This window comes from Oncorhynchus nerka, linkage group LG20, assembly GCF_034236695.1.
Source record: "Oncorhynchus nerka isolate Pitt River linkage group LG20, Oner_Uvic_2.0, whole genome shotgun sequence".
Classification (NCBI taxonomy): domain Eukaryota; kingdom Metazoa; phylum Chordata; class Actinopteri; order Salmoniformes; family Salmonidae; genus Oncorhynchus; species Oncorhynchus nerka.
This window is the reverse complement of record NC_088415.1, coordinates 50,221,987-50,245,738: the sequence shown is the minus strand read 5'-3', so window position 1 is coordinate 50,245,738 and position 23,752 is coordinate 50,221,987. Positions and strand designations below refer to the sequence as shown.

Sequence of the window (23,752 nt, the reverse complement as noted above, 5' to 3'; positions counted from 1 at the left end):
GAAAGGGTCACATTAGAAACCCTCAATACAGATGTTCTATAGATTAAATTAAAATAGGCTAGGATCACTAAGCTGTAAGCCTTTTACCTGCATCTGGGCTTTCTTCACATTGCGGTTGACCAGAGCTGCCATGTAGTTGAGCGCTACCTCTCTTGTCTCTCCATTTAGTAGGATGTTGTGGAGAATTTTAAACAAGTCACCCTGACAAAGAAACATATAAAAAAGTATTATGTCATGCCAACTTGAAGGAAGTATACTAAAAGTCACAATAGACCCGGGCAGAGCTCTAAGCTGACCTTTTTTAAGTAAAAAAAAATGTAGGCTCACAACCAAACTTAGGAGCAAAATGAAAAATATTTGAGTTAATAAAGCTAGAATCCTGAATTGTTCTTGGCACACTGGTGCTCCTAAATAAAAATTCCAGGTCGCACAGCAAAATATTTAGCCGCATATGCAAGTAAAATGGTCGCACTGTACAGCCCTGCCAGGTGGGTGGGACTTACCCGGGCTGACTCCAGGTAGTGCTGCAGGGTTTGGCTACCCACACGAGTGTTCTCCATAGTGATGGCTGGGCCCGAGAAGTACTTGTCACCCACTTTGGTCTGGTAAAAAATAATGGCAACATAATTCTGGAAGCAATATGATAAAACTTGTCATGGTCATTTGTATATTTGTGAGCAATTTATTTTTAAAGCATTTTGTGAAGTAAACTTATGCAATACAACAGGAACCACCAGAAAGATGTTAATCAGCAAAATTGGTAAATTCACTAAATTCCAAGAGACAAGCAGTGCTGCTGGGCTACTTTCCTTTTCTTCTTTTGGCCACATTGCATTGAGTCACACAAGCACACATTCATCTAGCTCCAGGGTGAAGTTCCCTCAATGTACAGATTTAGGATCAGCTTCCTCTCCCACAATTCTAACCTTAACTTCATTGGGATAGGGGGCAGCATTTTCACTTTTGGATGAAAAGCGTAAACTGCATCCTACTCAGTCCCAGATGCTAATATATGCATATTATTAGTAGTATTGGATAGAAAACACTCTGATAGAAAACACACAAGTTTCTAAAACTGTTTGAATGATGTCTGTGAGTATAACAGAACTCATATGGCAGGCGAAAACCTGAGAAGAAATCCAACCAGGAAGTGGGAAGTCTGAGGTTGGTCGTTTTTCAACTCAGCCCCTATTGAAGATAGTGGGATATTGGTGATGTTGCACTTCCTAAGGCTTCCACTAGATGTCAACAGTCTTTAGAACGTTGTTTCAAGCTTCTACTGTGGAGGGGGGCTGAATGAGAGGGGAATGAGTCAGAGGTCTGGCAGAGAGCCACGGGTTCGTGGCGCGCGGTCATGAGCGTGTTAGCTCGCGTTCCATTGCTTTTCTACAGACAAAGGAATTGTCCGGTTGGAACATTAAACTCTTAATGAAGATTTATCTATCATAAAAACATCCTAAAGATTGATTCTATACTTCGTTTGACATGTTTCTACGGACTGTAACGGAACTTTTTGTCTGACCTTTCCGCTGGACTTGCCCCCGCCTCGTGAGTTTCGATTTGTTTACTAAACGCGCGAACAACAAGGAGATAGTTGGACAAAAATGATTAACTTTATTGAACAAATCAAACATTTATTGTGGAACTGGGATTTCTGTGAGTGCATTCTGATGAAGATCAAAAGTTGACTACACAACATGGCAGATATTTCTTTGGCTGGTTTGGGCTCTGAACGCTGTACTCAGATTATTGCATGGTATGCTTTAAAGTTTTTTTTTAAATCTGACAGCGGTTGCATTAAGTAGAAGTTTATCTAAAAGTTCCATGTATAATAGTTGCATCTATTATCAATGTTTATTATGAGTATTTCTGTAAATTGATGTGGCTCTCTGCAAAATCACCGCATGTTTTGGAACTACTGAACATAATACGCCAATGTAAAATGAGATTTTTGGATATAAATATGAACTTTACCGAACAAAACATACATGTATTGTGTAACATGAAGTCCTATGAGTGTCATCTGATGAAGATCATCAAAGGTTAGTGATTAATTTTATCTCTATTTGTGCTTTTTGTGACTCCTCTCTTTGCCTGAAAAAATGGCTGTGTTTTTCTGTGACTTGGTGGTGACCTAACAATCGTTTGTTGAGCTTTCGCTGTAAAGCCTTTTTGAAATCAGACACTGTGGCTGGATTAACGAGAATTATATCTTTAAAATGGTGCCTAATACTTGTATGTTTGAGAAATTTGATTTATGACATTTCTGTTGTTTGAATTTGGCACCTAGCAATTTCAATGGCTGTTGGCGAGGGATTCCCGTTCCCCAGACAGGTTAACCGTTAGAGTAGAAAACGCAATACTGACCCAGGATCAGCATCTAGGGGCAAGTTCACTTGACCCCGATTACTCACGTCATCCTCTGCAAAGACCGACAGGCTGAAGAATGCTCCCAGGAAGGACAGTCTCTGAACCTCTCGGCCCATCCCCGGGCCCAGGGACTTGGGACACCACAGGGGCAGAGATGTCATCTGGACAGGACACACACACAAACGAGACAGGCACAAACTCAGCAAAAAAATTAACTAACTTTTTCAGGACCCTGTCTTTCAAAGATAACTCGTAAAAATCCAAATAACTTAACAGATCTTCATTGTAAAGGGTTTTAACAGTGTTTCCCATGCTTGTTCAATGAACCATAAATAATTAATGAACATGCACCTGTGGAACGGTCGTTAAGACACTAACAGCTTACAGACGGTAGGCAATTAAGGTCACAGTTATGAAAACGTAGGACACTAGAGACATTTCTAGGCTGTTGCGCAGCAACTTACTGCCTTCCTGAAGACAAACAATGTATATGAAATGCTTCAGTCTGGTTTTAGATCCCATCATAGCACTGAGACGGCACTTGTGAAGGTGGTAAATTACATTTTAATGGCATCGAACAGAGGCTCTGCATCTGTCCTCGTGCTCCTATTCTTCTCAACTACTGAGAGTGGGTGCATATTCGCAGCTGTAAACATACCTATTGCTCTTGTCATTTCTTTGGCCTGGTCAGAATCCGCTGTAAAGGGCTGCTTAAATGTATGGGGAAGATGTAGTTGTGTGGTTGTTGTTTTGCGTTTCCGTCTTGGTAGGAATACTGGCGTGATGTCAGCATAAATGTGACAACATGTTTGAGGTCTCTCTGTCCATCGCCATAGTAATCTACCGGGAAGCCAAAATGTTCCCAAACGGAAGATTTAAACAACGATGGATAATTCTCCTGGTTTATCTACCTCACCACTCGCCATCGTACAGAACAAGTTCCCGGCTGCACCTCACAAAAGGACAGCTTTAAGTGAGACAATTAAGATTTTATTTTTGAAACAGCGTGAGCATAGGCTCTAGTTGTTTTAACAGAATAGCCTCAAATGTTTTGGTTTTTTTCAGATCATATTTACTCAAGAAGCAGCGAAGGCATAGCCTACAGGCCCGAGTGTTGAACTTTTTTATGTATTAATTCATATTCAAAGTGTGGACCGAACCGAGGTCCCTGTACCGAATGGTTTGGTACGAAAAAAGTACCTTTAAACCCCTACAAATTATGTAATAGATGAAGAGATAAGAAAGATGTCTCCGTCTCTCAGAACATACTCACCAAATTGCACATGGGGTGAGTCTTCCCAAACTTTATCTCACAGAGCTCAGCTAAAGCCTGTAGAAAACAAAACACGTCGTAAGTGAACGTTAAATAAACACCCATCCAAAATAACCTCATAACACTGACCATTGACTGTTAAATTACCATATTCAAATGTGATCTTCAATTAAGTTTCCGTCCCCTGGTGTAAAAAACAACAAACGCCCGATGTCATGTTATGACAGATGTGACAAGACGTGATGTGTGTAAAAAGTACTGGGAGCCATAGAAATAGAATTACTAGCCCCTTAGACCATGGCAATTTGAATGGAAGAAACGTGCACAATATAGCAACCGGTCCACCAATAAAAGAACCATGGCCTTCAATGGGAAAATTCCCTATATATATATAGTGGGAGCCTAAAAGGTTCGCTCAGGGTTTACTGGCTCGTCACGCTAGCAGAGGTTCAGCCATGCCGGGAACATAATCCATTTGGCACATCTCAAACTTCCCCCCCATCAGTTAAATAGACAGGCTCTCTCACAGGCTGCAGTACTTACCATGAGGGGGAATTTAAAGTTGTCACTGTCGAAGGAACATTCTTTCACAGCCAGACCCAGCCCTTGAAGGATTGGAACGAAGATCTGAAAGACACAGAAGCGCAGGTGAGCAAATGAGGATTGCACCACAGTAAAGATAGCTGAAAATCAACATGGTGAAATGTACAGGATAACTTGATCATCTGCTTGATTTCACATGGTTTTTCTCAAGTGTTTGACCAAATCCTCAATTACCAAATGTTTTCTAATGGACCTTTAAATGCTCAGTCTTACCTTCTACTAGCTTGGACAACGTCACACCTATAAAAGCATTGTCTGTGTGTCATTCGGTCTGTCGGTTGAGCCCACCTGTCTGAAGACCTCCTCCTGGTGGGTCATGCGGGCCAGCTCCTGGATAAAGCCATATGGCAGGTTTCGGCACAGCATGTAGGGCACCAGCAGGGACTGCTGCAGGGGGCTCCTGAGTGGAGGGGCAAGGGGAGGAGGAACGCTTTTACTCAGACACACAACATACCTGAACCATGTCACCTGGCCAAATACTATTTTGAGACCAAATTAGGAGCGTATTTTGAATGAGAAAATGTGCATTGTATTCTTGTTTTCTACCATTTAACAATTGGCAGAACAGGCATTCTAACAAAACCCTATTTTATACTGTACATATGTTAGCGTCAAGTTACTATAACGAACATATAGAAATATTTCAAGAGCAGCTTTTTCCATCTTCATAACACTGCAAAAATCTAAAACTTTGTCAGAAACGAATCCATGCTTTTGTCACTTCAAGATTAAACCACTGCAGTGCTCTACTCTCCAGCTAGCAGTAAATAAACTTCCGCTAGCGCTAAATAATCTGCCAGAATCTTGACTAGAACCCAAAAATGATAATACATCTATCATATTACTCCAGGGCTAGCCACTCGACACTGGCTTGATGTTAAGGCTAGGGCTGATTAAGGTACAAAGCATTACATTGACAAGCTCTTACCCATCTCTCCGATTTGGTCCTGCCGTACATACCTACATGTATGCTGCAGTCACAAGACGCAGGCCTCATTGTCCCTGGAATTTCTAAGCAAACAGCTGAAGGCTGGGCTTTCTCCTACAGATCGCCATTTTTATGGAATGGTCTACCAATCCTTGAGAGAGATGCAGACTCTGTCTCAACCGACAAGTCTTTACTGAAGACTCATCTTTTCAGTAGGTCCAGTGATTGAGCAGTCTAGCCAAAAGGTGCTAATGTGAATGGCAAGACATTGGCGTGACGAACCACCCTTGCAGTCTTTGCCTGGCCGGCTCCTCCCACTCTCTACTGGGACTCTCTGCCTCTGACCCCATTACGTGGGCTGAGTAACTGGTTTTGCTAGTGCTCTCCCATGTCGTCCCTAGAAGGAGTGCATCACGACTTGAGTGGGTTGTCACTGACATTATCTTCCTGTTCGGTCTCGCGCTCCCTCGGGCTCGCGTGGTGGGGGCGATCATCGAGGGCTGTACGCTGCCTTATCTCAGGGTAGTATTAGTTTGTCTGTTGATATCCCTCTGGTGGTGCGAGGCTGTGCTTTGGCAAAGTGGGTGGGGTTATATTCTGCCTGGTTTGTCCTGTCCAGGGGAATTGTCAGACGGGACCACGGTGTCCCCCAACCCCGTCTCAGTCCTTATGCTGCAATAGTCTACACAATATATACAAAAGTATGTGGACTCCCCTTCAAATTAGTGGATTTGGCTATTTCAGCCACACCTGTTGCTGACTTGAATGAAATTGAGCAAAAACGCATAGAGCTTAAAAATAGTCTGTCCTTGGTTGCAACACTCACTACGGAGTTCCAAACTGCTTCTGGAAGCAACATCAGCACAATAAATGTTCGCTGGGACGTTCATGAAATGGGTTTCTTTGGCCGAGCAGCCGACAGAAAGCTAAGATCACCAAGCGCAATGCCAAGCGTCGGCTGGAGTGGCGTAAAGCTCGCTGCCATTGGACTCTGGAGCAGTGAAAACGCATTCTCTGTAGTGATGAATCACACATCACCATCTGGCAGTCAGATCGGCGAATCTGGGTTTGGCGGATGCCAGGAGAACGCTACCTGCCCCAATACATAGTGCCAACTGTAAAGTTTGGTGGAGGAGGAATAATGGTCTGGGGCTGTATTTCATGGTTCGGGCTAGGCCCCTTAGTTCCAGTGAAGGGAAATTTTAATGCTATGGCATACAATGACATTCTAGAGGATTCTGTGCTTACAACAGTTTGGTGAAGACTCTTTCCTGTTTCAGTATGACAATGCCCATGTGCACAAAGCAAGGTCCATACAGAAATGGTTTGTCAAGATCGGTGTGGAAGAACTTGACTGGCCTGCACAGAGCCCTGACCTCAACCCATTCAAACACATTTGGGATGAATTGAAATGCCGACTGCGAGCCAGGCCAAAACGTCCAACATCAGTGCCCAACCTCACTAATGCTTGTGGCTGAATGGAAGCAAGTCCCCATAGCAATGTTCCAACATCTAGTGGAAAGCCTTCCCAGAAGAATGGAGGTTGTTATAGCAGCAAAGGGAAGACCAAATCCATATCAATACACATGATTTTAGAATGAGATTTTCAACGAGCAGGTGACTGCATACTTTTGGTCATGTAGTGTATGTGCCAAGGGGCTATGGTCAATCAGTCATATTTCTCCTAAGGATACTACCTCGATTTCTCCAATCTTTCGCTCTTCCTTCCCGGAGGATCTGAGCCCTAGGACCATACCTCAGAACTACCTGGCCACTCCTGACTGGCTTTGTCCCCAGTCTACCTGGTTGGGCTGCTGATCCAGTTTCCGCTGTTCTGCCTGCAGCTATGGAACCCTGACCTGCTTCTGCTATACTATGAACCAAAGATAAATTGTATAAAGGATGATAGTAAAAAGCTTTGGAGCACCTTCAATGACATTTTGAGCAAAAAGTCTAACTCAGCTCCAACATTATTTGAATCAGATGCCTCATTAGTTACAAAACCCACTGATATTGCCAACTACTTTAATTATTTTTAATTGGCATGATTAGCAAACTTGGGCCTGACATGCCAGCAACAAATTCAGACACTACACATCCAAGTACAGGACCAGTCAAAAGTTTGGACACACCTACTCATTCAAGGGTTTTTCTTTATTTGTATTATTTTCTACACTGTAAAATAATAGTGAAGACATCACAACTATGAAATAACAAATAAGTAATCATGTGGTAACCCAAAAACCCCAAAATATATTTTTGATTCTTCAAAGTAGCCACTCTTCGCCTTGACAGCTTTGCGCACACTTGCACTTGGCATTATCTAAACCAGCTTTACCTGGAATGCTTTTCCAAAAGTCTTGAAGGAGGTCCCACACATGTGGAGCACTTGTTCGCCGCTTTTCCTTCACTTTGCGGTCCAACTTATTCCAAACCATCTCAATTGGGTTGAGGTTGGGTGATTGTGGAGGCCAGGTCATCTGATGCAGCACTCCATCACTCTCCTTCTTGGTCAAATAGCCCTTACACAGCCTGGAGGTGTGTTGGATCATTGTCCTGTTGAAAAACAAAGCAAACTAGGTGGGATGGCGTATTGCTGCAGAATGCTGTTGTATCCATGCTTGTTAAGCATGCCTGAATTTGAAATAAATCAGTGTCACCAGCAAAGCACCCCCACACAATTACACCTCCTCCTCCATGCTTCACGGTGGGAATGACACATGCGGAGATCATCCGTTCACCTACTCTTCGTCTCACAAAGACACGGCGGTGGTAAGCAAAAATCTCAAATTTTGCATCAGACCAAAGGATAGATTTCCACCAGTCTAATATCCATTGATCGTGTTTCTTGGCCCAAGCAAGTCTCTTCTTCTTATTTGTGTCCTTTGGTAGTGGTTTCTTTGCAGCAACCCGACCATGAAGGCCTGATTCATGCAGTCTCCTCTGAACAGTTGATGTTGAGAAGTGTCTGTTATTCACTCTGTGAAGCATTTATTTGGGCTGCAATCTGAGATGCAGTTAACTCTACTGAACTGATCCTCTGCAGCAGGTAACTCTGGGTCTTCCTTTCCTGTGGCGGTCCTCATGAGAGCCAGCTTCATAGCGCTTGATGGTTTTTGCAACTGCACTTTAAGAGATTTTCAAAGTTCTTGACATTTTCCGGATTGACTGACCTTCTTGTCTTAAAGTAATGATGGACTGTCGTTTATCTTTGCTTATTTGAGCTGTTCTTGCCATAATATGGACTTGGTCTTTTACCAAATAGGGCTATCTTCTGTATACCATCCCCTACTTTGTCACATTTACATTTACATTTAAGTCATTTAGCAGACGCTCTTATCCAGAGCGACTTACAAATTGGTGCTTTCACCTTATGACATCCAGTGGAACAGCCACTTTACAATAGTGCATCTAAATCTTTTAAGGGGGGGGGGGGGTGAGAAGGATTACTTTATCCTATCCTAGGTATTCCTTAAAGAGGTGGGGTTTCAGGTGTCTCCGGAAGGTGGTGATTGACTCCGCTGTCCTGGCGTCGTGAGGGAGTTTGTTCCACCATTGGGGGGCCAGAGCAGCGAACAGTTTTGACTGGGCTGAGCGGGAACTGTACTTCCTCAGTGGTAGGGAGGCGAGCAGGCCAGAGGTGGATGAACGCAGTGCCCTTGTTTGGGTGTAGGGCCTGATCAGAGCCTGGAGGTACTGAGGTGCCGTTCCCCTCACAGCTCCGTAGGCAAGCACCATGGTCTTGTAGCGGATGCGAGCTTCAACTGGAAGCCAGTGGAGGGAGCGGAGGAGCGGGGTGACGTGAGAGAACTTGGGAAGGTTGAACACCAGACGGGCTGCGGCGTTCTGGATGAGTTGTAGGGGTTTAATGGCACAGGCAGGGAGCCCAGCCAACAGCGAGTTGCAGTAATCCAGACGGGAGATGACAAGTGTCTGGATTAGGACCTGCGCCGCTTCCTGTGTGAGGCAGGGTCGTACTCTGCGGATGTTGTAGAGCATGAACCTACAGGAACGGGCCATCGCCTTGATGTTAGTTGAGAACGACAGGGTGTTGTCCAGGATCACGCCAAGGTTCTTAGCGCTCTGGGAGGAGGACACGATGGAGTTGTCAACCGTGATGGCGAGATCATGGAACGGGCAGTCCTTCCCCGGGAGGAAGAGCAGCTCCGTCTTGCCGAGGTTCAGCTTGAGGTGGTGATCCGTCATCCACACTGATATGTCTGCCAGACATGCAGAGATGCGATTCGCCACCTGGTCATCAGAGGGGGGAAAGGAGAAGATTAATTGTGTGTCGTCTGCATAGCAATGATAGGAGAGACCATGTGAGGTTATGACAGAGCCAAGTGACTTGGTGTATGGCGAGAATAGGAGAGGGCCTAGAACAGAGCCCTGGGGGACACCAGTGGTGAGAGCGCGTGGTGAGGAGACAGATTCTCGCCACGCCACCTGGTAGGAGCGACCTGTCAGGTAGGACGCAATCCAAGCATGGGCCGCGCCGGAGATGCCCAACTCGGAGAGGGTGGAGAGGAGGATCTGATGGTTCACAGTATCGAAGGCAGCCGATAGGTCTAACACAACTGATTGGCTCAAACACATTAAGAAGGAAAGAAATTCCACAAATGAACTTTTAAGGCACAGCTGTTAAATGAAATGCATTCCAGGTGACTCATGAAGCTGGTTGAGAGAATGCCCAGAGTGTGCAAAGCTGTCATCAAGTCAAAGGGTGACTACTTTGAAGAATCTCAAATTAAAATACATTTTGTTTAAAACTTCGTTACTACATGATTCCATATGTGTTATTTCATAGTTTTGATGTCTTCACTACCTACTATTCTACAATGTAGAAAATAGTAAAAATAAACCCCTTGAATGAGTACGTGTGTCCAAACTTTTGACTGGTACTGTATATCTGACCAAATTATGAAAGACAAGCATTGTACATTTGAATTCCTTCAAATGAGTTTAGAAGACTTTAAAAAAGTATTGTTGTCTATCAACTATGACAAGCTACCGGTGTCTGACAACTTGGATGGAAAATTACTGAGGATAATAATGGACGATATTGCCCCTCCTATTTTGCCATATCTTCAATTTAAGTCTTCTAGAAAGTGTGTGCCCTCAGGCCTGGAGGGAACAAAAGTCATTCCGCTACCTAAGAATAGTAAAGTGCACTTTACTGGCTCATAAAGCCAATCAATCAGCCTTTTACCAACCCGTATTAAACTTTTGGAAAATATTTTGTTCGACCAGATACAATGCTATTTTACAGTCAACAAATTGACAGACTTTCAGCACACTTACAGGGAAGGATATTCAACAAGCACAGCACTTGCACAAATGACTGATGATTGGCTGAGAGAAATTAATGACAAAAATATTGTCGGGGCTGATTTGTTAGACTTCAGTGTGGTTTTTGACATTATCGATCATTGTCTGCTGCTGGAAAAATGTGTGTGTTATGGCTTTACACCCCCTGCTATATTGTGGATAAAGAGTTACCTGTATAACATAACACATAGGATGCTCTTCAATGGAAGCCTCTCCAACATAATCCAAGTAGAATCAGTAATTCACCAGGGAAGCTGTCTTGGCCCATTACTTTTTTCAATCTTTACTAACGACACGCCACTGGCTTTGAGTAAAGTCAGTGTGTCTATGCATGCGGATGACTCCACATATCAGCTACTAAAATAACTTGAACTAGATTGAGAATGGGTGTCAAGGAATAAGTTAGCCCTAAATATAAAAAAAAAAACTAAAAGCATTGTACATATTGATACAACAGTAGCTAAGATGGGGATAAGTCTGTCCATAATAAGGTGCTCATCTGCCTTATAAACACGATCAACAAGGCTGGTCCTACAGGCCCTAGTTTTGTCGCACCTGGACTACCGTTGAGACGTGTGGTCAAGTGCCAAAAAGGGGGATTTAGGAAAATTACAATTGGCTCAGAACAGGGCAGCACGGCTGGCCCCTAAATGTACATGGGGAGCTAACATTAATGATATGCATGTAAATCTCTCATGGCTCAAAGTGGAGGAGAAATTGACTTCATCACTACTTGCTTTTGTAAGAACTGCTGACAAGATGAATGCACCGAGGTGTGTTTAAACTGCTAGCAAAAAACTGCTCTCTTCACAGTCCCCAAGGCCAGAACAGACAATGGGAGGCACACAATACTACATAGAGTCATGACTACATGGAACTCTATTACACATCAGGTAACTGATGCAGGCAGTATATGTGTTGGATCCCTAATAGATAGAAATACTCTGTCTCTTCACAGTCCCCAAGGCCAGAACAGACAATGGGAGGCACACAATACTACATAGCGTCATGACTACATGGAACTCTATTACACATCAGGTAACTGATGCAGGCAGTATATGTGTTGGATCCCTAATAGATAGAAATACTCTGTCTGAATGCTCGGCTATGAAAAGCCAACTGACATTTACTCCTGAGGTGCTGACTTGTTGCAACCTCTACAACCACTATGATTATTTCACCCTGCTGGTCATCTATGAATGTTTCAACATCTTGAAGAACAATCTTCACTGACAACCAGAAGAAGACTGGCCACTCCTGACCCTGACTGCTCTAACTTTCTTCCTAGGTTTGCTCCTTTCTAGGGAGTTTTGCTTCTACATCTGCATTGCTTGCTCTTTGGGGTTTTAGGCTGAGTTTCTGTATAAGCACTTTATGACATCTGCTGATGTAAAAAGGGCTTACTAAATAATTGTACTGATTGACTGCGTCGAGTTACTAAACTGAGGCTACACACGCTTGCAACTATGCAAGATGGCCATTTTGCGTATCTAATTTTCATTCTTGCAATGCGTAGGATATAACTTAGACACACAACATACCTGGAACGAGTCTCCTGGCCAATACTATTTGGAGGAACAAACTTATGTTTGGCCAAATTCTTGCATCATATACTTGTATTCTGCCCTTTAACAAGTGGTAGCATGCATGCTAACTAATGTGCTCTGAGAATAGTGAGAGAACTGTAGAGTGTGGGAGCAAAGGTGTAAACGACAAGGCAAAATAATGTGGATATGTGAACCCAATGATAAATAAATGCGTTGCTATGGTGCTAGAACAGAAGCTCCTGCTAGGGGGGCTGAAATAGCAGACACAAATAACAAAACATGTCTTTTCCATAGTATAATTCCCAGGCGAAAGCAACATCCAGGCCATCTGGCATCACAATTTCAAAACATGTATTTTCCATAGTTTAATTCCCAGGTGAAAGCAACATCCAGGCCATCTGGCATCACAACTTTCAATTGACAAGTTAATTTCGGTTTTCTTCCATGTGTCTATGAGTAGATATTTGGGTTGTTAAAAAAATATTTGAAATAAATGGGTCATTTGAAACTAACAGGCAACAGACCTAGACAGCTAGACACTCCTATTTAATGGCAGAGGAAACACTGATGAACAGAATAATAGAAATGACTATTATGACCGTAGTATTGGAAGAGGTCACATGTGACAGGAAGGTGTCAGACTGACCTGGGCTGCGTGAGGGCACCCTGAAGGACAAGAGCGGCGTGGGAAATGCACTGTGAGCGTATGTTGCTGAGGAGCTGACTGACACTGGGGTGGCTGCAAATCTGAGAAGACAAGAGGAGGAAAGAGAAGTACAGTTTGTTTTGACACCATCAGGGCTGCTCAGGTCAAGGTGACCCTGTCTCCACATTCTTCTGCAGAATCATAATTTGGTCACAGAGGAGTTGCGCGTTCTCTCATCGTGAGCGGTATTGTGGTTAGGGCTGTTACGGTGACCGCATTACCACCACACCACTGGTCACAAGTCACAACCACAGTCGAATTCCATCTGACCGTTTAGTCATGTGATAATAATAACCTAATAGTGTTAGGTTCTTATTTTTCAGAGTAAATAACTCACAGACACTAGAGAAGCTTAACCAATAGAATGTCTATAGAATGTATTAAAAATCAAAACCTATACTCCAACATTTGTGTCACAACTAAAGTTGCATAAATAACTAAATTAAGCATATAGGAGGACTAGTTTCTTTTCTTTAGACCTATCTAAAATAAATAATGGATTTATTGTGATGGTGTAGGCTATTTTAAATCTATTTATTAGACTTTTTTTTTAAATGTATATGTTCCAAAAGGTCTGCATCAGTGGCTTGTAGGCTGTGATGGAAGCCAGGAGATGCTAAATGTGTTTATGTCAATTAAAAAAGGTAAATTACCGTGGGACCGGCAGTTATTAGCTTAACAATCACCGGCTGACAAAATGTCATGACCGCCACAGCCCTAATTGTGGTCAGGCTCTTTGAACTCCATTGGGTATTACGTGATTTGTGTTGCGAGGGGTTTATGTTCATGCATTTTATCCATCTCTCTTTTAAATAAAACTTTAATCAGAAAAGAGCGTTCCGATGTGCAAATTTAACTTTGCCTCATTTCAGGACATTTCTGCTACAACCAGAGGTCTTACAGCACACCACGCATGGCTGAAAAGTAAGTATTGTTTGGGGACACTATCTTAAAATGGTGTTTCCAAATGCCAGGGCGGCAGGGTTAGAGCGTTGGACTAGTAACCGGAAGGTTGCAAGTTCAAACCCCCGAGCTGACAAATCTGTCGTTCTGCCCCTGAACAGGCAGTTAACCCGCTGTTCCTAGGCCGTCATTGAAAATAAGAATTTGTTCTTAACTGACTTGCCTGGTTAAATAAAGGTAAAATAAATTAAATAAATAAAAATAGTGATGGGGGAAAAAATCTATAGAAACCTAGAGTATTTTTTGAACGATGTTACTTTGACTCCATGTATTGATTGGTAAAATACAACCAAAAAATGTGCTAAGTAGCGTTAGCTAGCAGGTGGGCTGTAACTGCGGCAAAACGCCGCTATTTTTCATCTATATCTTATTTCTAAATTGTGAACCAACATGTTTTCAGTACTTCTATTTCCATGACTGATCAAAACTAATTTTCTCTTGCGCTCACCTTTCTCTCTGCCGCAGACAAATAGTGAGCAATAATGTTTGGAACATCATCGAAATAAAATGGCAGATACGAATAGCAATAAATATCGACACCGAAATACGGTGATAATATCGTATCGTGAGGTCCCCGGCATTTCCCAACCCTACTTCCAAATGAGTAGATATGTGGCTCCCCACCTTAGGGTTCACCCCTATGTTTGAGGTGTTTCCAGTTTACCTTGGGCGCCTTACTTTCCTCCATGCCGACACTGTCGAAGCGCTCGATGAGGTAGTTGAGCATCTCAGTCTCCATGCACGCCTCGATGGAGAAGCAGTCGCTGCAGGATTGCGAGTCAATTCCCCCTGCAGACACACCCAAACTACACAGACAGATGGAGAGTAAAACAGAGGGAGACAAAGTCATTACATTTAACAGTACGACAGGCGCAGAACCATGGCACCATAAGAAACAAGCCGCGTGGACAAATGTGGTAAATAAGCGACCTTTCAGGTTCTCCTGAAAGAAATGTCCAACGTTAGCTACAGTACTGCAGCGTAGTGTTTCAGCATTTTTAATCCACAATTCTTGAGTTTGAAATCTAACTAATTTCGATTTCACAAAATTCCTTCAATAATTTCCCTCAATAGCAGTTTGAAGTTTAAAGCTGGGTCGTGTTTAATAGGGCACGCAACGGAAAACCTTTTGCGTTTATTTTTGTTCAACTCCATGTAGTCGCTGGCTCCCTCCTGGTATGTTTCAGTCCATTTTCAGTTCATTTCCTTCCATTTGGTGCCTAATGAACACAATACAGGTCATGGATTCTACAGAGATATCCATTGACCACAAGGGTTCACAGGTGTCTAAGCTAATGCATTGCTAGTGGTCGGTTTCAGAAGACAGACCGGTGGGTAACCTGTGAGCATCTTCACACCAACACAAACCTCTGGCTATACAGTTAGTCATGTTATCTACGGTTGCAGACATTAAAATAAATAAATCATTTATACAGGTTGTGACAAACTGTCGCTAGGAGATACCAGGGCTGCGTTGCACACGTATTGCAACAAATACCGCAGAAATCTAACTTTTTAGTGACTGCAGGGATATTGAGGATAACAGACACCATCTGAAGACAAGATCAAACCCGTTGTCGTCTTTGATCTGAATATTGTTTGCAGAAAGATTAAACAGTGTCGTCTTTGATCTGAATATTGTTTGCAGTAAGATTAAACAGTGTCTTCCACATGCACTTCAATGTTTATTTGCCTGGTCTTGACAGACAGGTCTAAATTTTGGATCCTTTCCACAAATCACACATTTGATCCGAGAGCTAGAGAAATTGGCCATCTGAGCTACAGTACATGACAGGGCTAATTCACTGGGAAATTACAATCCTGGGCCAAACTCGTGCTGATTATTTCCAAGACCTTCAGGATCCTAGTGCTTGAATACCTGATATCAGGCTACTAACTGCAGTGCTAGCCTAGTCAATCTTTTTTTTGTTTACTTAACTGCAATTCAGACAACAAAGCTGAGCACCCTGCCTCAATCTGTACTGAAATAAACTAGTTCTAAGGTTAAGCTTCAAATACAGCCGAGGCCTGTCAAATCTGCAAGTGTTTACAGCCTCGACATTTCTCAACCTGTTCCTGCGGCAGCTGGCTTGCAGTAGTTTAACGCTGGTTACGTCCCAAAGGGCATCTAATACCTATATAGTGCACTACATTTGGCCAGGGACCTGGGGTTCTGGTCAAAATTAGTGCACTAAGTAGGGAATTAGGTGCCATTTGAGACGCAGTGGTTAGCGTTTAAATATTTTATTTACTTATCTAGGCAGTCGGTCTACCAAAAAGGCCTCCTGTGGGGACGGGAGCTGGGATTAAAAATACAATGTAAAACCTCTCCAGAAAGGAGAGAGAGGTTAAAGGTTTGGTGATAGGCTTGGGCAGCAACCTTAAAGAAGGGTCTAAACCATCTGACCCAGGGTCAAGTTTCAGGAGCTCCTTCAGCACCTTGGACTCAGTGACCGCCTGCAGGGAGAAACTTTGTAGCGGGGCAGGAGAAAAGAGGGAGAAGGGTTGAGGCTAGTTCCATTAGAAGGGGTGGGAGATGAGGAAATGTTGGGAGGGGCAAGGAGGCATGGCTGAGTCAAACAGGAATCCTGACTTACTCCTTAAAGTAACTAACTTTGGAGTGTACTTATTTCTCATTAGCCTGAACGAGAGCCAGTAAGCCTGAGTATGTGTGCACCGAGCCTGTCGCCAAATGCAATTCCTGAGGTGGAGTAACTCTTCAAGATCACGGCCGAACCAGGGGCTGAAGCTGTCCAAGCGTCTTCGACAGAAGGGATCAAGCTGATTCTATACCATTTTACAGGAGGCCAGTTCATGAAGGAAGGCTTGCTCATTAAAAGTTGTTTAGCAAGCGTCTATGACCAATCAGGACAGGTCGTTTCACTGAGCAGCCATTACGAACACAGGCTGTAAAACAGTGATCACTAAGGTCATTACAGAAAACACCAGACTGATAGCTATCAGGATTATTTGTGAGGATAACGTCGAGGAGAGTACCCTTTTCTGGGTGCTTGGAGTCATACCTTGTGGGATTGGTAATAATCTGAGAAAGATTTAGGGAGTCCCATTGCTTTAGGACTCGGTCAGGTGGTTTAATCATATCCCAGTTTAGGTCACCTACCAGGACAAATTCAGACTTAGTGTAAAAGGGCCAGGAGAGAGCTTAAGGCAGTTAGGGTACAGGCCTACCTGCCGGTGAGTCTACTGAACACACAGGCCGTGCAGCGGTGTATACCTGGACCCAAACTGAAACAAAATCCTCCTCCTGCTCATCCTCTTCGTCGCTGCTGTCCTGAGACATGTCAGAGAGGGCGAAGAACAGAAAGGAGAGGGGGCTGACGTGGAGGAAGGAGGGATAAAATAGGTGGTCAGGGTGGAAAAACATGAAGACTAAGATGGGATTTGATGGACAGTTGAGAGACACAGGTCATATATATAAGAGAGGGTGGGGTTGGGAAGGAAGAGGGTAGCACTGAGGAAAGGACATAGGAAGGAAGTGATATGACTAGCACACCGTCTCTCGGACTTCAGCTGAACCCTGATTGTGATTCACTGTGGAATAGAACACCCGACTACTCCCCTAGTGCTGGCCTAATTCCATGTCCATCAACATATATGAAGATACAAGGACACATAGGCTCCTATAGCCACCATGGTCAAAGAGAACCAAAGCTATGCTTCACACAAAAAACATGCAGGACACTAGACGGGATCCGGGCAGCTTGTCGGGCAGCTGCTCTGGGCGAGGTGGGCAACAGAGGGAGGGGCATGGAGCTGGGTGGGCGAGGTCTGGAGGAGGGAAGGAGAACCGACTGGGGGGTGGTTGGTAGTCTTGGGGCTGGGGCCTGGGACAGGGCGATGGGCGGTACTTGGAAACATGCAGGGACAGGGCCAGGGACGGAGGAAAACCCAGGGAGGCTGGCCAGAGTGGGGCAAGGGGGGGTGGAGAGCCCGCAGGGAGAAGTGACAGAGTAGGGCCGGTAGCGCTGGGAGACGGGCAGGGGGGCGGAGAGAGAGAGCCTAGAGGGGTTGGCCATGGTAGGGGTACTTGGGGCTACCATTGGATGTGTGGAGGTGGGTAGTGATGGAGAGGTCATCCTGGATGGGTTAAAAGCCAGTGGGTGTGGACTACACCCGTATAGGCTGTGGACAACATGGCAAAACAAAGGGGTTATATAAGACTTAATGAAGAACACAGAACGATACCATGACTGTGCCAGTTCAAAAAAACACAACACTTCCTATTGAGTAGGCCTCAATTACAAGAAAGGGAACAATTCAATCTCTGTCAATTTCAATATAGGAATTCCATTAGACACTATTTTGAATGGATTCCATCAGGGTGTCTTGTACAATTTCTAATCAGAGATCAGAGTTAAATGGTACTGGTTGAATTTGAACAACCATATGTGCAAATGGTAAGTTTAGGCTGTGCTCCAAATGGCACCATATTCCCTATACAGTGTACTACTTTTGACCAGAGCCCTATTGGAGCTAGTCAAAAGTAGGGGAGCTCTATAGCGAATAGAATGCCATTTGGGACACAGTCCTACTGTATTTACCCAGGACTGGGGAATAGTTGTGGGGTCATTGGGGCATACTTGCCTGGACAGAGAGCTGATCCCAAATGAGCTTGCACAGGTGGCCATGGGACTGCCGCCCTGGCTAGAGGGCTGAACCAGCGTCAGGTGGCGGTCGGGAGATTTGGCAACAGCAATAGGCTGGGACGTGGCAGTCAGGCTGGCGAAGGGATTGTGGATGTGCGACATGCGCTGGGAGCATGGACGGGATCATGAGAACCTCCATCAAGATCTGGCCAATCAGGTCTTTAAAGTCAGAGTAGACTGGGAGGAGGAAGAGAAATAGCATACACACTTCATTTGTGACTTGTCATTGCAGTGCAATGTACAATAGTATACATGAGACAAAAAAACTATTTGCATTTCAATTTAATACAAATATTTTCTTCAAATTTCAACAGAAACATTGGGTTAGAGGAGATACATTTTTTTTAAATAGCTATTGCATTCAGATGCCAATATCCTAAAGCACTAATCTAGGACTTTTCTGCAAAAAGCTATACAATTCAAGAAAATCATGTCAAATCTCCTGCATCTTTGCCCTACCGTCTTTGGGGCTGCTCTGGTGGAACTCTGCGGCAAGCGAGGGGAGAAAGATGACATCTCTGTCCTGCTCCTTCCAGGAGACACGCAGGATCTTACAGATGAGCTGCAGAGCCTGCTCTTCAGAGACATCGGAGGTTTCAGCGGATTCCTGGGACAGGCACACCCATGGAAAGTTAGAAGTACTAGCTAGAGCGGACAATGCTGCTCAAGTGACAGGTGGACCTGCGGTAATGTTGAGTGTATCGATAGGCGGGAAAAATCGACATTTACATGCCCTTGGGTAAATGCAGGGGGATCAGGGTTCAACGTGTGAAATGAAGGCCACGAGGTTGACATGTGAACTTGAAAAAAAACAAAGTGATGAACAACAGCAGTGAGTTTATTTTTTCTTCAGAGATTCAATTCAAATTAATTTAGAAAAATAAGGTCTACATTCAATAAAAGGTAGTAATAACAACGTTAAGAGATTCAATTAAATTTCATTTTGAAATATAAAGCTGACATTCAATAAGGCAGCACTAACAATCAGACAACTAATTTGGATTAACATCAACAAAGTGACAGTCCATTCATCTTAAATCAAACTATTGGGGTTAGCACACTGGACAGAGCTGTTGTCTGGAGATCATAGTAGGGCAGGGCCTATCAATGTTCACGTTCAGGACCTTGGACAGAGAAATAGACTTCATTTAAACATGTCGTTAACTTTTTCATAGATCTTTACCATTTCCACATTTTGTTACGTTACAGCCTTAATGGATTAAATAGAAAATGTTCCTCAATCTACACACAATAAACCATAATGTCAAAGCAAGTTTTTTAGAAATGTTTATATATATTTCTACAACTTGATTGGAGTTCACCTGTGGTAAATTAAATTGATTGGGAAAGGGGGACACCTGTCAATATAAGGTCCCACAGTTGACAGTGCAAGTCAGATCAGAAACCAAGCCATGAGGTTGAAGGAATTATCCATAGAGCTGAGACAGGATTTTGTTGCGTGAGGAACAGATCTGGGGAAGGGTACCAAAACATTTCCAAGAACACAGTGACCTTCAACATTCTTAAATGGAAGCAGTTTTGAACCACCAAGACTCTTCCGATGGTCACTCTGACAGAGATCCAGAGTTCCTCTGTGGAGATGGGAGAACTTTCCAGAAGGACAACCATCTCGGCAGCACTCCACCAAATCAGGCCTTTATGGTAGAGTGGCCAGAAGGAAGCCACTCCTCAGTAAAAAGGCACGTGACAGTCCTCTGAGTTTGCCAAAAAACACCTAAAGGACTCTCCGATCATGAAAAACAAGTCTCTGGAAACAAGTCTCTGGTCTAATGAAACTGGGAGACAAGTCCGGATCGAGGGAAAGATGAACAGAGCAAAGTACAAACCGATCCTTGATGAAAACCTGCTCCAGAGCGCTCAGGACCTCAGACTGGGGTGAAGGTTCATCTTCCAACAAGACAACGACCCTAAGCACACAGCCAAGACAATGCTGGATTGGCTTCAGGACAAGTCTCTGAATGTCCTTGAGTGGCCCAGCCAGACCCCAGACTTGAACCCGATCGAACATCTCTGGAGAGACCTGAAAAGAGCGGTACAGCTACGCTCCGCATCCAACCTGACAGAGCTTGAGGGGATATGCAGAGAATAATGGGAGAAACTCCCCAAATACAGGTGTGCCAAGCTTGTTGCATCATACCCAAGAAGACTTGATGCTGTAATCGCTGCCAAAGGTGCTTCAACAAAGTACTGATTAAAGGGTCTGAATACTTATGTAAATGTGAAAATTAATCCATTTTAGAATAAGGCTGTAACGTAACAAAATGAGGCAAAAGTCAAGAGGTCTGAATACTTTCTGAATGCACCGTATATTTACCAGTAAGATATGATCCAATTGATGAGTTCAACCATCTTACACAATTGAAAGCATGGAAATATAATGCCTTTGAATTAATTAGAAGTAAAACTCCCTCGATGAATGAGCCTGTTTCTGCAAAGCAAGTTTGGTGAATTTAGGAAATATTTTTGACAGAAAAACACCACCCTTTTAAAGAATTCAGAGTGAACGATAGCTCCAAAAAAACAAAAAAAGAGCTAAATCAAGCTACTGTTTAAGCTCTCTTGGACTGCTGGTGATCCTCTTCTTACCTGCTTAAGCAAGTTCTGTCTGACACTGGCATAACGGAGAAGGGGATAAGTGACGTTTAAAATCATTTTATCTCTGCCAGCTTTTTATTTGAGAGAAACGGTGGCTTTTGACAGTCAAATCGACTGCTCTTCCATCTACCAGCATCTCAACGGTCAACACGTCAACTCATAGTAAATTGCTGAAATGAAAACAGATTCACCATCTGCTGTGCTCGATGAAATGCTTGATCCAATTTCCCCCCCACTGATTGAGGACCTTTTTACTGATGAATGTCTGTTTATGACTTTTTTATATATATATTTTGTTCTGTAACTCATCTGTAAAAAGAGACCTTGGTCTCAGTATGACTCCTTGATGAAATAAAGGTTCAATAAAAAGACATTGATCAAGCCATGCTCAAACACAGAGCCAGTTGATCAAGGTCCGGTTGAGAAGCTCAGATATATGCTCTAATGTGGAGACCTATTAAACAACCTGATCTCAAAACCTGAATACATTTGCTGCAAATTTGCCATACGTCCATGCCTGTACATTTGACCAAAATTACACAAACCTAAAACACAAGGCAATTATCCAGGCAGACCAGAGGTTGCTATATGCTCAATGCTAGAGGCATTGTCGAACTTCGTAGACTAATTAAATTTCATGTGCAAGCATTGACATGTGTGAAAGACTATCGACTTCATAAAGATCTCACCAATAACGGGTTTAACAGAAGACTTGTTTGGTCACAGATGTCGAGTCTATATACCAGCTGGCAGTCCTAGCTCACTATTTGAGACCGACATACTAACAAATACCCACCAACAAACTTTATTCTACAGCTGGATGAATATGTTTCGACGTATAACTACTTCAGGTTTGATGATGAATTCTACCTCCAAACGAATGGAACGTCGATGGGCTCCATATTCGCGCCAAGCTATGCTAACCTTTATGTGGGTCATTTTGAGGAACTTTTTGTTAATAATGAAAACTAAAATCAATTTTTGAATAAAGTCTTGAAGTGGTATCGATATATTGACAACAAGGAACAGAAAAAGAGCTGTCAGACTTTATGGCGTTAATCAATGACATTAACCCCAATCTCAAATTCACTATTGAATGTGACACTCAACATGTTCATTCCCTCAATATGTGGATTGAGAAATCAAATGGAACCCTGTTTACAACTCTGTATAGAAAAAAAACCCGGACAGAAATACTCTATTACAGGGGGACAGCTTCCATCCGGAGCCATTAAAGAGAGGACTTCCAAGAAGCCCGTTTTTCAGACTGCGCCGTATATACACACCACTCCATAGAGGACTATCTAGAAAAAGCAGCGGAGATGCGCACTAGGATTATAAGAAGAGGCTACTCTCCACAATGTGTGGATGAAGCTCTTAATTTGGCATTGGGGGAAACACGAGGTGAACTGCTACAAAAAAGACCTGCTAAAAGCTAAAGAACAATCCGTAATGTTCACAACTACATATACTTTGAACTCACGAAAAGTTTGAGATGCTGTCAAGAAACACATTATCATCGGACCCAGCTTTGCCGGACGAATTTAAAAATTCACCACTTATTGTGTATAGGAGAGGTCGCAATTTACGCGATAAATAGGGTCATGCCAACTGCCAGCCACAAAATAAAATTAGCCAGGCTTTTTTACGCTCTCTTCTGAAAGGTAGCTATAAATGCAGAGGTTGCGCACAGTTTGAATATTTCTGCCACCCACACACAGGAAAATAGTTCCAAATAAATTACATTATTACGTGCTCCAACACCCATGTTATCGACATCATTAAATGTTCATGTGGGGGGGATCACGTGACCCTTGAACGAGATGGCCGCATGAACTAAGAGCTCCGCACAAGTAGTTTCCAATTCCTAATCTTACCTCCACTCCAAGTTCAAACTCATTTAGCTTTAGTAAGAAAAAGTCATGGCGGCTACAAAAGGCGACACTACAGGTGACATTTTTACCCGGACTCGAGTATTAGCGACGGAAAAAGCCTCCAAGAAGAAGCTAGCTTCAGAAAAAACTAGCGCCATTAGCCAGGAGCAAGAGAACCCGCTCCCCCACGAGGCACAGAGAATGCCAACCTCGCACTCTGTTGAAGACATCCTTTCTGAGTTGAGATCCCAACGTACAGAACTAAACACCAAATTAGATGCCATTAACTCTCAGCTCAGTGCGATAGGGGGCAAGGTGACAATCCTGGAAAACCATTTGCCTGACATCAACAACAAGATAACCATACACGCGGGGCGCCTGGACGAGGCAGAGGTGCGAATCCTATCCATGGAAAACTTATTGACAGATGCCATGGAAACAATAGCATATGCTAAAAAGAAAATCGAGCATCTGGAAGAGAAAACAGAGGACCTGGAAAACAGGGGGCGAAGGAATAATTGTGTTCTATTCAATCTGGGCGAAAAAGAAGAGGGAAACATGCCACTGATCCGCTACCTACAAGACAAACTTCCCGAGTGGCTCCACATGTCCACCGACAGGCCCATAGAACTCGAGAGAGCTCACCGAGCACTGAGGCCCCCACCAGCAGCCAGACAACCACCGCGCCCAATCACCATACGTTTCCTGCGATTCACCAACAAGGAACGAGTCCTATAGGCGGCGAAAAACAACACCATCACAGTGGGAAACGCCAAACTCGCTTTACACCAGGACCTGTCAGCTGGAATACGCAGAAAGCGCCGAGAATTTGACGAAGTGAAGAAATACTCCATTGACCGAGGCATCTTCAGGGGAT

General features: G+C 43.6%; 1 protein-coding gene across 1 annotated transcript in view; it reads right to left on the bottom strand.

The window, feature by feature from the left end:
• Window positions 1-23,752, bottom strand: part of LOC115102707 (ubiquitin conjugation factor E4 B-like) — a 96,676-nt gene that overhangs the window by 38,905 nt on the left and 34,019 nt on the right. The window contains 14 exon segments of the mRNA XM_065005561.1: window positions 88-201; window positions 504-602; window positions 2,415-2,531; window positions 3,644-3,700; window positions 4,187-4,270; window positions 4,535-4,646; window positions 12,696-12,796; window positions 14,383-14,524; window positions 16,954-16,968; window positions 16,970-17,053; window positions 17,415-17,861; window positions 18,324-18,499; window positions 18,501-18,562; window positions 18,845-18,992. Coding sequence (XP_064861633.1) covers window positions 88-201; window positions 504-602; window positions 2,415-2,531; window positions 3,644-3,700; window positions 4,187-4,270; window positions 4,535-4,646; window positions 12,696-12,796; window positions 14,383-14,524; window positions 16,954-16,968; window positions 16,970-17,053; window positions 17,415-17,861; window positions 18,324-18,499; window positions 18,501-18,562; window positions 18,845-18,992 — 1,758 coding nt within the window.